Consider the following 15294-nt stretch of genomic DNA (forward strand, 5'->3'; position numbering starts at 1 on the left):
ACAAGCCAGTTTGACTAGTTAGTAAACACGTTTTATTGTTACTTTAAATAATCTATCACAGTAAAAGAAACTTAAAGCAGTCGGTATGTTTCAAACATATGCACAATTTCGTCTTCATATTTAATCAAAGTTTTAGATTTGTAAATAATAATAACTAATTGTCAATTCGTGTACTTTCATGACATTACCCCGGTATATGGTATTTTGTATATTGTATGACACATATGTAGAGGTCTTTTAGTAAAATTGAAAAATGGTTTTAAATGGTTTGTATGTTGTTTCCATCTGACGATACGTATCGCGATACGTATTGTATCGTAAACACTGTACCGCGATACGTATCGTATCGTAAGGTGAGCGTATCGTGACACCTGTACTAAACAGTATAACCTTGGACGACACTTAACAGAAACCCCCATTTAAGCACATTTTTTCCCAGAAACGAGGCTCATTTAATTACCAAATAGATAGAGTAGAACCTGTTCAAACCTAAGTTCCGAGGCAGGTTAGAGGTTGACAGTCACATGTGAGCATAATACAGTTCTTGATTGATGTTGTTAAAATATTTAAACAATAAAAAACTTTGGTATTTCATAATACATTTAGTGACGGTGTTGAGAATTTGACAGTGCTCGAGCTTGGCCTAGACGTAAGGGCACAGTACCATCTTCCATACCTTTGTTTTATTTCATCATGTTGTTACACAGGAAATTTTTTATTTTCAGTTTTCATAGATTAATCAAATTTTCCCAGGGAAACTAGTTTAATTAATTAAAGATGATGTTTAAAATATAAATACATGTTATATGAAATATATACTAATAAAACACGTGGTGTATTGAAAATTTAACACATGGATAATATTACAAATTTTGGCAAATTAGCACCATGCTTTATGCGAATCTCATCTGGAGCACTGTGTCCTAGCTAGTTGAACAAGAAACCATCGGAGACGGGTGATGCTCCCCAAAGTTTTTTTTTGTCACAATATTGCACTTCGTATTCAGATAAAAGGAAAGGGGCATAACTTTAGACAAAAATAATACAATGGATGGTTTAGCAACTTAAAAATTTCAAAAGACCATAACTCTCTAAATAAATCATCTAACCAGAACCCACAAATAACATGCGCATCTCCTCAAGGTAGTTAAGCTTCCCATAAAGCTTCATTGAATTCCAGTCAGTAGTTGGGGAGAAATAGCCTGGGCAAGAATTGCACTATATGTACAGTTTGTAGAAAATTTCAAAGGGACATAACTCTGGAAAATCATCTGACCAGAACCTGCTGATAATATGCTCATCTCCTCTTGGTAGTGAAGCTTCCCATAAAGTTTCATTGAATTCCGGTCATTAGTTTCTGAGAAATAGCCCAGACAAAAATTGTGCACGCACGGACACACAGACACACGGACGTACAGACGAAGCAGGGACTATGCTCCCCCCAAAATAAATTTTAGGGGAGCATAATAAAGTCTAGGTAAAACCAGTGTTTGTTGTTCTGTTACAAATAAGGACCAAAGCTCATCAGATATTATTAAGTATGTATTTAGCTTGATTGCAGCAAATGTCTTGGGCTTTTAGAGCCACTCTTTAAAAGGTGTTAACTAACATTTTAATTTCTTACGACAGCTCCTGTGCTGGATTCATCGCCAAACGCAGAAACCCCCGACTTACCCCCAAGGAAACCAAGGCTTGTATGTGTTATCTTTATATACTGATATTTTATATATAAGCTGCGCTCTATGAAAAGGGGGTTTAATGCATGTGCGTAAAGTGTCATCCCAGATTAGCCTGTGCCATCTGCACAGGCTAATCAGGGATGACACTTTCCGCCTAAACTGGATTTTTGCTAAGAAGAGTCTTTCTTTAAATGAAAAATACCATAAAAGCTTAGTGTCCTCCCTGATGAGCCCAAGCAGACTATATATACAGTGTTCAAGTCTCAATATTCAGTGTTAAAGTCTCAATATACAGTGTTCAAGTCTCAATATACAGTGTTCAAGTCTCAATATACAGTGTTCAAGTCTCAATATACAGTGTTCAAGTCTTGATATACAGTGTTCAAGTCTCGATATACAGTGTTCAAGTCTCAATATACAGTGTTCAAGTCTCTATATACATTGATCAAGTCTCGATATACAGTATTCCATTCTCAATATACAATGTTCAAGTCTCAATATACAGTGTTCAAGTCTCTATATACAGTGTTCAAGTCTCTATATACAGTGCTCAAGTTTCTATATACAGTGTTCAAGTCTCTATATACAGTGTTCAAGTCTCAATATACAGTGTTCAAGTCTATATACAGTGATCAAGTCTCTATATACAGTGATCAAGTCTCAATATACAGTGTTCAAGTCTCTTTATACAGTGATCAAGTCTCTATATACAGTGTTCAAGTCTCTTTATACAGTGATCAAGTCTCTATATACAGTGATCAAGTCTCAATATACAGTGTTCAAGTCTCGATATACAGTGATCAAGTCTCTATTTACAGCGATCAAGTCTCGATATACAGTGTTCCATTCTCAATATACAGTGTTCAAGTCTCAATATACAGTGTTCAAGTCTCTATACACAGTGTTCAAGTCTATATACAGTGATCAAGTCTTGATATACAGTGTTCTATTCTCAAAATACAGTGTTCAAGTCTCAATATACAGTGTTCAAGTCTCTATACACAGGGTTCCATTCTCAATATACAGTGTTCAAGTATCTATATACAGTGTTCAATTCTCATTATACAGTGTTCCATTCTCAATATACAATATTCAAGTCTAAATATACAGTGTTCAAGTCTCAATATAAAATGTTCAAGTCTCTATATACAGTTTTCAAGTCTCTATATACACTGTTTAAGTCTCAATATACAGTGATCAAGTCTCAATGTACAGTGTTCAAGTATCTATATACAGTGTTCAAGTCTCTATATTCAGTGTTCAAGTCTCTATATACAATGTTCAAGTCTCGATATACAGTGATCAAGTCTATATACAGCGATCAAGTCTCAATATACAGTGTTCAAGTCTCTATATACAGTGTTCAAGTCTCTATATACAGTGATCAAGTCTATATACAGTGATCAAGTCTCGATATACAATATTCAAGTCTCTATATACAGTGATCAAGTCTCGATATACAGTGTTCCATTCTCAATATACAGTGTTCAAGTCTTAATATAAAGTGTTCTAGTCTCTAAACACAGTGTTCAAGTCTATTTACAGGGATCAAGTCTCGATATACAGTGTTCCATTCTCAATATACAGTGTTTAAGTCTCAATATACAGTGTTCAAGTCTCTATATACAGTGATCAAGGTTCGATATACAGTGTTCCATTCTCAATATACAGTGTTCAATTCTCGATATACAGTGATCAAGTCACAATAGACAATGTTGAAGTCTCAATATACAGTGATCAAGTCTTAATATACAGAGTTCAAGTCTTGATATACAGTGTTCAAGTCTTGATATTCAGTGTTTAAGTCTTGAAATACAGTGTTCAAGTCTCAATATGCCATGCTTGCTCTCTGTTCCAGTCTCATGACACCAAGGAGTTTTCCACACACCTGAATGGTGACACTGGTTCCCGACCTGTGCCCCCCCTGCCCCCTCGACAACACCACCTGTCAGAGAGTAGCGTAAACCCCTTGCGGCAGACATCACCTGTTGCCACCACAGCCGTGCGGCAGGTGTCACCGGTTTCCTCACCAGCACCTCCCCCCACCCACCAACGACATTCTCACTTGTCAGAGGGTGGCGCCCCTTTGCGGCAGACGTCACCCGTTACCTCCACTCCACCGCCTCTCCCCACCCACCTACGCCCGACAGTACAGATGAGGAGCAACGTTGCCAATGGGAATCTTGACTCCAAAGAAATGAGTGACACCTCCTCCTCTACGAGCGATGGTCAAACGAGACCCGCCAACCCACCTCCTGTTCCAAGACGCTCCACAGGCATTCCCAGCATTCCCTCGAGTCCTAAACCAAAGGCACAGCCATTCTCCTATAATTCCGGCAGCGATGTCACAAAGCTTTGACTGTTCAATTATTTTGTTGCTAGATAGTTAGATAGTCATGTAGGAGAGCTCCATGGACATTTTAATGTTTTTGTTCATATTCAGTCTTCCAAATATGAAAACAGTTCAGATAATTTTTACAAGTGTGAAATATCTTCAGATAAAGCAAGGCTTTAACTGTTCAATTGTTGTAATGCTAGATAATTATTCTTTTATGTTCATGTAGGAGACTTTCATGTTCATTTTAATCTGTTTGTGTTCATATTCAGTCATCCAAATATGTAAACAGTTCAGATAATTGTTTTAAGTGTGAAATACATGTATGTTCAAATAAAGCAAGTCACAAAGTGACATTTATGTCTTACATGATGGTATTTGAATATTTATCTTAACATTACATGGGCAAGGACTCTGTGATAATATTGACCTTTCTTCCCATTTTTTATGTCCCCCACTACAGTAGTGGGGGACATATTGTTTTTGCCCTGTCTGTTGGTTGGTTGGTCTGTCTGTCTGTCTGTCTGTTTGCGCCAACTTGAACATTTTGCAATAACTTTTGCTATATTGAAGATAGCAACTTCATATTAGGCATGCATGTGTATCTCATGAAGCTGCACATTTTGAGTGGTGAAAGGTCAAGGTCATCCTTCAAGGTCAGAGGTCAAATATAGGTGGCCAAAATCGCTCATTTTATGAATACTTTTGCAATATTGAAGATAGCAACTTGATATTTGGCATGTACGTGTATCTCATGGAGCTGCACATTTTGAGTGGTGAAAGGTCAAGGTCATCCTTCAAGGTCAGAGGTCAAATATATGTGGCCCAAATCGCTTATTTTATGATTACTTTTGCAATATTGAAGATAGCAACTTGATATTTGGCATGCATGTGTATCTCATGGAGCTGCACATTTTGAGTGGTGAAAGGTCAAGGTCATCCTTCAAGGTCAGAGGTCAACTAAACAAGGTCATCCTACAAGGTTAAACATCATATAGGTGGACATTGTGTTTTTTAATAAATACTATGAAAAAACAACTATGTATATATATATATTATTTTTTAGCATTGAGTTTTGCATTGTAATTGCATATTGTTTAGAATATAGTTATATGGGATTTAAAAATGTCAAACTTAATACTTGAATAAGAGTGAAATAAACATTATAACTGCTGATCAATTCAAATAATGAAGAACCATATGACCCTTGTCATGCGAAAAAAGGGTCTAAAGCCCTATAAGGCCAATATTTTGATATACCTGGCCAGTGGGAACATTTATGCAAGCTGATCAGGACTTGCACTTTCCACTTTAAAGTCATGCAAGGTTTCGTGGCCTCATTAGCCAAAATGGGAGCTCTTGACATGTCAACACCATAGCTCAGACGGGTCTGGCCTTGTATTGCGTACGACCCATTTTAACATGATGCGTCTCAAATCACCGTAATCTTGCCCGTATAAACTTGCACAAGTTTTGCATTCATTAAAAATCTTCCTGACAATGTCCTGCACCTTGCAAGTTTGCAAGTATTGTTTTGATTACGTTTGTGATTGTGACAGAAATAAATTGTTTTATGTTGTTGTTATCACATTTTGAACAAACCTATTTATGCAAGCTTGAATTGCAGTTATTATTTTAAATATTCACAATCTGGGACATGTATATATGTATGAGAAAGTTATAATCAATATATTTTTGTACATAAAAAAGGCAAATATCCATATATGTAAATACTCTTGTGTATAAAAAATTCAATAAATCTTTTTGAATTAACCCCATTGACCTATTTGAACACTGTTTCAAGATTGAGTTCTACAGCTTGGGTTTCTTGCTTAAAATGAACCCTTTCCCACTCAGAGGCAAAGTGGACATGGCAATGTGCAAACAGCATAAAACCAGAACAGCCTGTGAGTAACTCACAGTCTGTTCATGTTTTATACTGTTAGCTGCTCATCAGTACCTAAGGGTTGGAGATGAAGCCTTAAAACTTGATTCTTGTAAGGAAGGTCTTCAATTAAATATAACTTTCTAAGGGACTACAAATGCGTCAAAATATGTAAGTAAGTGGTAAAGGGTTAAGTTAATTAGACTTACCTTTAAAAATGAATTATATACTGACCACAATGAGAGTATGTCTCCAAGTATACAGCATGTACGTTATTTGTTATTTAAGTGGTAAAGGGTTAAGACATTGCATTTTGTATTATATTAACATGATTTTGACCTTCTTTACTTTTATGCTTAATGAGCAATGAAGCATAAACTGTGTTTATATAAAATACATTAATTGTGAATAATATTACTTAATAATTGTTGTCTCAAACATGTAACAGTTAGTGTATTTGTAACACACTTATTTTTTGCACTAGTGATTCACAAAATATTGCACATAGAACAAAAAAAGTGAACAATTTGTACCCATGGCAGCAAAGACACAAACATGTATCTACATTTAAAAATCGTATGTTCATAAGTAGTCACTCACTTGACTCTAAATACTATTATCATACAGCCCCTTTCACAGGTTATCACATTTTGTTATTACTTGCGTGTACATCTTGTGACACAAGAAAATATAACTATGCATCCCCATTGCTTGTTCAATTTTTGTTTGCTTGTTAGTCCTTATATCCCTTTATAAAACATGGTCATGTATAGGTATTTGGATTATTATATACCATATTCATAAAACATAATAATCTTAAAGTATAAAGGACACCACTACGCATTAAAAAGACTAACCAGAGGCATTAAAATTAACCCTTTCCCACTCAAAAGCAAAGTAAAAATGGCTATGGGCAAACAGCATAAAACCAGAAAAGCCTGCGAGTAACTCACAGTCTGTTCAGGTTTTATGCTGTTTGCTGCTCATCAGTACCTAAGGTTTGGAGATGAAGCCTTAAAAACTTGAATCTAGTAAGAAAGGTCTGCAATTTAATATAACTTTCTTAGGGACTAAAATGCATGAATGCGTATCAAAGTGGTAAAGGGTAAACACAGCAATCTGTTTTCTGTGTCATTTTTGTTACTAATTTTCACGAGAGGCTTGTTATTGTATATGCTGTTTATTTTGATTTCTTGTTGTATTGACATGGTAACTTTGGTAATAAACCTTAAGATGTTGGTTTGTGTGGTGTTGTAAAAAATCCAAAATAGTTCTTTGGATGCTTGAAATATAACCAGCATATGCTAATTGTAAATATTAGTGACAATTTACTTCTAGGTTAGCATTAAAATAACATTTGGCAAAGATACAATACAGGGAGTTTGCTCAATCACAGAACTTTGCTTTAAGATATAAGGTAGAACATTTTCATGAAGTTTGCTGAAGATTGAATTTAAACTGTAGGGCTATCCGAGTGTAGATTTCATGTACACTTTTAGAATTACAAAATGCAAAAAGCAAAAAAGGCCAATTTCAGATAATTTATTTGGCATACATGTTAACAATTTTTAAAGAAAACAGGTTGACAATTGAACTTGGTTGAAGCATTATATATAACAATTATATTAACAAAGTTTGGTTGGATGAATTGTTAGACTTAAGAGAACAGTAACAGGTGCATTTTTTTGGTAATTCAAGACCCATAACTCAGGGAATTTCTAAGAGATTTAGCAGATATTTTAGCCTTCCCTAGTTTATAAATCTGCAAGAATGTTTATCTCTTAGTCTAAAGGCAGCTGACAGAAAATGGTATCCTAGCAGATGTACCGACCAAGACTGACCAAACGAAATAAGCGAATAAGCTATTCGGCTCAATTTGATGGAAGGAATAATAACAGGACATTGACATAAGGTTTAAAAACAGTCAATGAATTAAAATGATTGGCTAATTTTGCTGAAACAATATATGCTGCATATTTAAAAGGAGAGATCGTCTGCACTTGTACATTTCGCCACTTGTCAATCGAACACCAAATATTAAAACCCTGACCCTTGCGGTTTTAGAGACATAGATTTTTGAAGTTTTCCCTTTTAAAATCTATTTTAGCTCTGGTGAATTACAAAATCAATGAACAAGAATCATTTGCACAATTTAGAAAGTGGGTCACCCAAGGATTATTCCAATTAAATTTCGTTAAAAAAATCTTTCAACTGAATTGTCCGTTTAAAACTAGAATGTACAGTACACACGATAACGTTATTAAAAAAATAAAAAGATTGTACACGTATTTCTATCAGGCAAGTTATTCTTTTGGCCATTGTAACGTTCGTTCATGTCTATGTCAGGAACGTAGTGTTGTTCTTTGTAGAAACGTCTCTTACATTATTTGTTAAAGTGAGAACACATGATATGGATATAAATTTCCAATTATAATACAAGCATTTTTTACAGTTAATCAAATAGAGAACATGAGTAAAACGCCTACAAAAACGAGATCATTGTGAAGTTCTTATCAAATGTACGTTTACGTAAGCGCATTCAAAGTTCCAGAGTTAACATATCGGCTTGTCATTACAAAATAAAAGCACCGAGACCTCCAAAATGTTCATTGAAGATATTTTGGTTTTCAGTATCAAGAATTGTTTATAGCATTGTGGCAGATAAATCCAATACATTCTTGCAACACAAAGTGTGGCACGTGTGATGAGCGGTTCTGTTGTGACGCATTTTGCAGAGCAAACAGCTGATAGAAAATGATCGTGATCATCAAAAGACGGTGTGTAGATCGTCCTAAATGTTCCATGACCATCATTTGCTGTATGGTATGTGTATTCATATATTTTAAGGGTGACTCTTGCGTTGGTTACACCGCTACTTGGGCACAATATATCTTTGTAATTATTGCGACTTTTGACAACAAGCAGACATCCTGTACAGTTATCGATATGTACGAGAGGTTCCAAAAAGAAGACCCTGTGACATCTGTAATAAGTTAATACATGTATATCTGTATCTTCTGTTTATTACCCTAAGTTGTCATGTAGAGCACGCCCCCATGTATAGCGCACTACCTGTTTTTATAATTCCAAAAAGAAGAAATAAGATCTCAAGTCAAAAAGACTAGTAAATCGGAATGAAAATGGTCGCCATTTACTATTGCGCAATCAAATAATCCAGGATATTTGAAAGCTTAATTTTGAATTCAAATGAAAAAGCGTCATAATGATAAAGAGCATGGGTTGCATAGCAATATATTTTATGACACTTCTGTAATAATCTAGCAACAGATTAACAGTCCACATGCATTTCCTGTAAAGCAATGCGAAAATATGAATTTATGTACATCATGTCATTCTTCCTCGGGGAAAACCATGGATTTAACTTTGAATGCTAAATAAAAACTTCGTGGCACATGGGAGACAGGGCTACGGTTGTTGAGACGTCAGTATCAATGTAAAACTGTTCATCTATTATATTGGACAAGTGGGACTATTGTTCGTCGCCCTACACAGGCGTGAATGTGATGTACAATGAAGGCACCAAAAATCTGAACCAAACTGAAAAACACAAAGTAGTCCCTGTTCACACCTACCTTTACCCGCGAAAAAGACCTCAGTAACACCTACCTTTAAACCAGCCCAACTAAGCTGCCAATGTAGAAGTGCTCAAACACAAACAAAGACATTTTTCATATTTTATTCAAACATTTTAATTTTTATTACAAAATATTGCTACCCCATTCATATCTGCTGTTAACCACTTTTTGTTGTTTCCCCTTCAGTCTGTAAGAAAAAAAAGGCGGCTATTATTTATATTTACACAATAATTTATTTTGCAATTTAGCAACCTGGATAGTGTTGTATCAATGTATAACGCCCACTAACTTTTAAAATTGAAATTTGGAGGTAAACAACTGGGCGGTATATGTGAAAACCTACAGTATTTTGGTGTGTAGCCTCCTTATCAGATTTATTCACTAAATAAACTTTGTCTCTAATACCAACCAGGACAATTTTAATCATAAGTTTGATAGGACAAATTATCTGGGTTATCAACAAAAGCAAATAGAACAGTGTTTTATGCATTATCTGTGTATGCGTGTATCTAATTGAGGTCATAAGAGAACAAGGTAATGAAAGGTACCAGTAGTTTTTTAACCAGGTTTTCCTAAGGAAAAACTGGTTATTAGATTGGGAATGTCGGCTGGCGGGCTAGTGGGCTGGCGGGCAGGCGGAACAAGCTTGTCCGGGCCATAACTATGTCGATCACTGTGAGATTTTAAAATCATTTGGCACATTTGTTCACCATCATTCTCAAAATTGTCGGATACATTGATTTTTTAAGTACGCAGTTTTGGTGTATGGGTTTGTTGAGGCTGTGGTTTGTTTGGTTTTCGTTTGTATTCTGGCTGAATTCGGGGTGCTTTTGGTTTGTGTTTATTGCGTTTATTTTTCTAAATGGATGTGATAATCTATTTTTTTTACATCGTTTGCTAAAATATAACTAAATGTTTCTGTATAATAATAAAATAATATCAGCTTATTCGAAGATTTCTCTATAATAAGAGGTTTCAGGTGGTGATGAAGTCACCTAAACACTGGTCATGAACCATGGGTCCTCATACCCCCCCCCTGCCATTTCAAAAAATCGGAAAAAGGGAAAATTAGCAGTTAGGGTTGCGTATCCCGCTCGCGGTTAAACGTTAATCGTTCATTACTACTGATTATTTTCGGGTGGTTACATATAGCCATGTGCACTTCTCTTCACTGGTGGCTGTAGATAAATCTTACAAATATCGCAGCTGCTTTAATCAAAACTAATGCTTCATTGTGTGCACTTTTCGCATATTGGCGTGGTGGGTGGGCATTGCATGCGTCCTGTGTGCGCTGTGGGCATCGGCGTGAGCAAGCAGACTCATCAGGCCGTTGCGTCCATGGGTGCTTTTGAACGGTGTATTTCACGTGTCGATTCTTCAACTTAGCGATGCCATTGAGTTCGATCACTGTTGCACATTGAAGACAGGCGGTCGTCAGAAGAATTGGTTTTGCATGTATGTGTAGAAAGCCCTGTCAAATGCAAAAATTCACTCCTAGTACTGTGTCTATTTATTATCCCATTCAAAAGGATAAACATGTTTATTCAAATAAGATTGATTTACGCATACACATAAGCCTGCATTAATCGCACACAGACATACATTTTAAGATGGGGTACCACCAATCTTTACAAACATAGGTCTTTATGGAAGATCCAATCAGCTACAACTCCAGCTCTCATCATTAGTGGAGGAGTTCAAGGTATAAAAGGCACGGCTGGTGGTAACTCTGAACGAATCCCGAGATGATATGATCAGGAAAGCTGGCATAGAGACAAAAACAGGAAGAAAGTGGTCAGCCAGCCAGGCAGTGACCCACGCAGAAAGCAGACTGAGGCAGAAGGACACTGTTGGAACAACCACTAGTGGGCGCTAAGGTCTTGGAATCTCAACATGTCCTAGATGGAGCCAAGCAGCCAGCGGAGAAAAAAATAAAAATGGTGGTAGATGAAGTGCGGAAGATGGAAGAAGAGGAGAAAAGATCTAGAGCAGTAGCCATGGGTTCACAGGGAGCATGGACAAAATGGGACATCACACCAAGAAAGATGACATGTGACCCGATCTGGAAGTACTAGTATGAGCCTTTGCGAATCAGCTTCTTACTGAGATCGGTATACGATCTGCTACCCTCACCAGCTAACCTACACATATGGGGAAAGCAGCCCATCATGTCAACTGTGTAACAGAACTGGAAGCATGGAGCACATACTATCGTCATGCAGCACAGCACTCACGCAAGGCAGATATAGATGGCGCCATGACCAAGTAATTCGAGATATGGCAGACATTCTTGAAAGACAGCGAATAAAGAAGAGAAAACAGCCACAGCCAAAAGCCATCCACTTCGTCAAGGAAGGCCAGCCGTAAAGGCAAAAGAAGAACATCTTCAGTACTGGACGAAGCTGACAATTGGAATATGGCTGTTGACCTACAGAAGAAGCTTGTCTTTCCAGAGGTAGTGCAAACCAATCTCAGACCCGACATTGTCATCTGGTCCAACACTGCAAAGCACCTGGTGATGATTGAATTGACAATTCCATGGGAAACAAGGTGCGAAGAAGCCTATGCCAGGAAGAAAACCAAGTACTCTGATCTCATGGACAAATGCAGACAACAAGGATGGAGAATCTGGCTGTTCCCTGTTGAAATAGGAGCAAGAGGTTTCCCAGCCATTTCACTATGGAAGATGCTGGGCGCCAGGGGACTCAACGGCCATGCGAAAAGGACTGCTGTGAGCAGACTAGAGCGATCAGCTGAAAGGGCATCCAGTTAGCTATGGTCTCGAAGAGATGAGAGGAGCTGGAAGCCAGTCACCAACACGTAGTGGACTGATCTCCACTGCGGACACACCACCCGGAGAGTGTACCAGGATTAAAGGGTCGAAACACTTGTTGATGGGTGGATCCTGGCTGATGATGTTGGTGACTGATGCAGTGACACTACTGTATTACACACAAAGCGGGTATGAACGTTTTTGGTCAAATATTTATGAATTTATATAAAATGAATTATACATCTATTTCAATATAAATTAAAATAAAAGTTAGGAAGAACATGTTTCGAAAAATGCGAAATAACCCAGATATCAAATTCTGAACTCGAAAATATCTGTACAGTTGAATTTGCCAGTATGTGTATCATGAATGCACAGGTGGTTAGCGTGTGGCTATGATATTAATTAGTGAAAACATCATTTTGAATGATAAATAATCATATTATAACGAAAAATTAACTTTTCTGAAAAAAAATCACTATCAAATATATATATATATATTTGATAGTGAATTTTTTTTCAGAAAAGTTAATTTTTTGAATAAACTTATGTTCCTCTTTATAACTCAGTAAAAATGGTCAAAACTGTTTTCATAAGTGTTTCAAATCGAGGTCAGTTGCTCGAAATAATTATGTAAACATTATTTAATATTTGCACTTGTCCTCATCCATATTGTACATGACGGGTTTTATTTTTTATGGTTTAAACACGGATATTCAATTGCCTGTCATGCTGTCGTATCCGTAAAGTGTTGCGTTCACACCTACCTTCGCGATATGTTGAGTCTGGGGATACATTCTCACGATATGGTTTTAAATATGATAATTTGATTCCATCTCATGCAGTCGTATCCGGGTAACTTTGCTGAACGTAAAAATCAAATAAATCGTGTTGTCCACAGACTGCTTTCTACTTTGATGAAATGTGAATGGAAATTTTCATGTCAAGAGAGTTACTGGCAAATGGCAATTGGGTCAAATATACATGGCATATGCATATTTCAAAATATTTTTCGTATTTTCCATTTCGCATATTAACCGAACTAAATAAGTATCTTTATCAAGCAAAACCATAAAAATCTATTTGTGTATGCATCTTGAAAATAGATTCATATTCATACATTGTATTAAATATAAAATGAGGAGAAGAATCCTAAATCTATCGCAAGTTAAGCTTTGACACAAATATTTTGTTTCGACTTATATTTACCTTTACAAAATGTAATTAAATTATTATTTTAGCTTTATATCTGGATACTTAAATAATACCAAAATTAGGAATCTCAAATACCAAAAATAACACGAAAAAGAACTACCGGTTCTACCGGAATCCAATTCATCCTATACTAAAGCCGAACATATACTGAAATATACTAAATAAAATATTAAAAATATATCAAAACCTTGGGGGCAGTATACTTATTCGGCTGAGAAATATATGCATTGAGATGAATAGTTCACATTATGTTCAAAGGGGCCTTTTAATGTTTTGGTAAATTGACAAAACTTTAAAACAAGAGGGCCATGATGGTTCTGTATCGCTCCACTGCTGAAAAAAGGCTGAAACAAATATTCTCTGCATGTGAAAATACTTAAATACAGGCCCTATTTAAGCACATGTACACTTTTGTGACCCCCTGGGCTTGGTCAAATTTAACCCCAGGGGCATAATTTGAGCAAACTTTGTAGAGGACTACTATATCTCACTACATGTACATACAAAATATGGTAGCCCTAGGACAAGAATATTTTAAAAGTTTTCACAAAATAAGCAAGATATAAGCGTATATAATGTTCAATTTTGTGACCCGCGGGTCAGGGTCAAATTTGACCCAAAGGGCATAATTTGAACAAACTTGGTAGAGGACTATAAGATGTTACTGCATACCAAATTTGGTAGCCATAGTCTGAATGGTTTTTGACAAGGGATTTTTTTTAAAGATTTCACAAAATAGGCGCTTTATAAGCGTTTATTCAATTTTGTGACCCCCCTGGGCAGGGACAAAGTTGACCCCAGAGGCATTATTTGAACAAATTTGGTAGAGGTTTATTAGATGTCACTACATACCAAATTTGGTAGCCCTAGGCCCAATGGTTATGGACAAGAGGATTTTTAAAGTTTTCACAAAATAGGCCCCATATTAGCGTATGTTCAGTTTTGTGACCCCCCCGGGCAGGGTCAAATTTGACCCAAGGGGCATAATTTGAACAAACTTGGTAGAGAACTATTAGATGTCACTACATACCAAATTTGGTAGCCCTATGTATTATGGTTAAGAACAGGAAGATTTTTAAATTTTCACAAAATAGGCACTATTTAAGCATATAATCGATTTTGTGACGCCCAGGGCAGGGTCAAATTTGACTCCTGGGGCATAATTTGAACAAACTAAGTGGAGGACTATACAATGTCACTACATACTAAATTGTGTAGCCCTAGGCCTAATGGTTACGGACAAGAATTTTTTTAAAGTTTTCACAAAATAGGCATTATATAAGCATATGTTCAATTTTGTGACCCCCGGGGCAGGTTCCAATTTGACCCCAGGGATACAATTTGAACAAATTTGGTAGAGGACTATAAGATGTCACTACAAACCAAATTTGATAGCCCTAGGCCGGGTGGTTATGGACAGAAGATTTTTTAAGTTTTCACAAAATAGGCCTTATATAAGCATATGTTCAATTTTGTGATCCCCCGGGGCAGGGTCAAATTTGACCCCAGGGGCATAATTTGATCAAACTTGGTAGAGAACTATAAGATTTCACTACATACCAAATTTGGTAGCCCTAGGCCCAATGTTTATGGACAAGAGGATTTTTAAAGTTTTCACAAAATAGTCTCCATATAATCGTATGTTCAATTTTGTGACCCCCAGGGCAGGGTCAAATTTGACCCCAGGGGCATAATTTGAAAAACTTGGTAGAGGACTATAAGATGTCACTACACACCAAATTTGGTAGCCCTAGACCCAATGGTTATGGACAGAATGATTTTTAAAGTTTTCGCAAAAAAATGCCCTTTAT

At 36.5% G+C, this 15294-nt stretch overlaps 1 protein-coding gene across 1 annotated transcript in view; it reads left to right on the top strand.

Annotated features, from left to right (window-relative positions):
- Nucleotides 1-7137, top strand: part of LOC127831182 (dedicator of cytokinesis protein 3-like) — a 168526-nt gene extending 161389 nt beyond the window's left edge. The window contains exons 55-56 of the mRNA XM_052356175.1: nucleotides 1630-1694; nucleotides 3538-7137. Of these exons, the coding sequence (XP_052212135.1) occupies nucleotides 1630-1694; nucleotides 3538-4038 (566 nt within the window). The 3' untranslated portion in view covers nucleotides 4039-7137. The remainder of the gene's footprint in view (nucleotides 1-1629; nucleotides 1695-3537) is intronic.
- The last annotated feature ends 8157 nt before the right edge of the window (nucleotides 7138-15294 follow it).

The sequence above is a fragment of the Dreissena polymorpha genome, chromosome 5 (genome assembly GCF_020536995.1).
Source record: "Dreissena polymorpha isolate Duluth1 chromosome 5, UMN_Dpol_1.0, whole genome shotgun sequence".
Lineage (NCBI taxonomy): Eukaryota > Metazoa > Mollusca > Bivalvia > Myida > Dreissenidae > Dreissena > Dreissena polymorpha.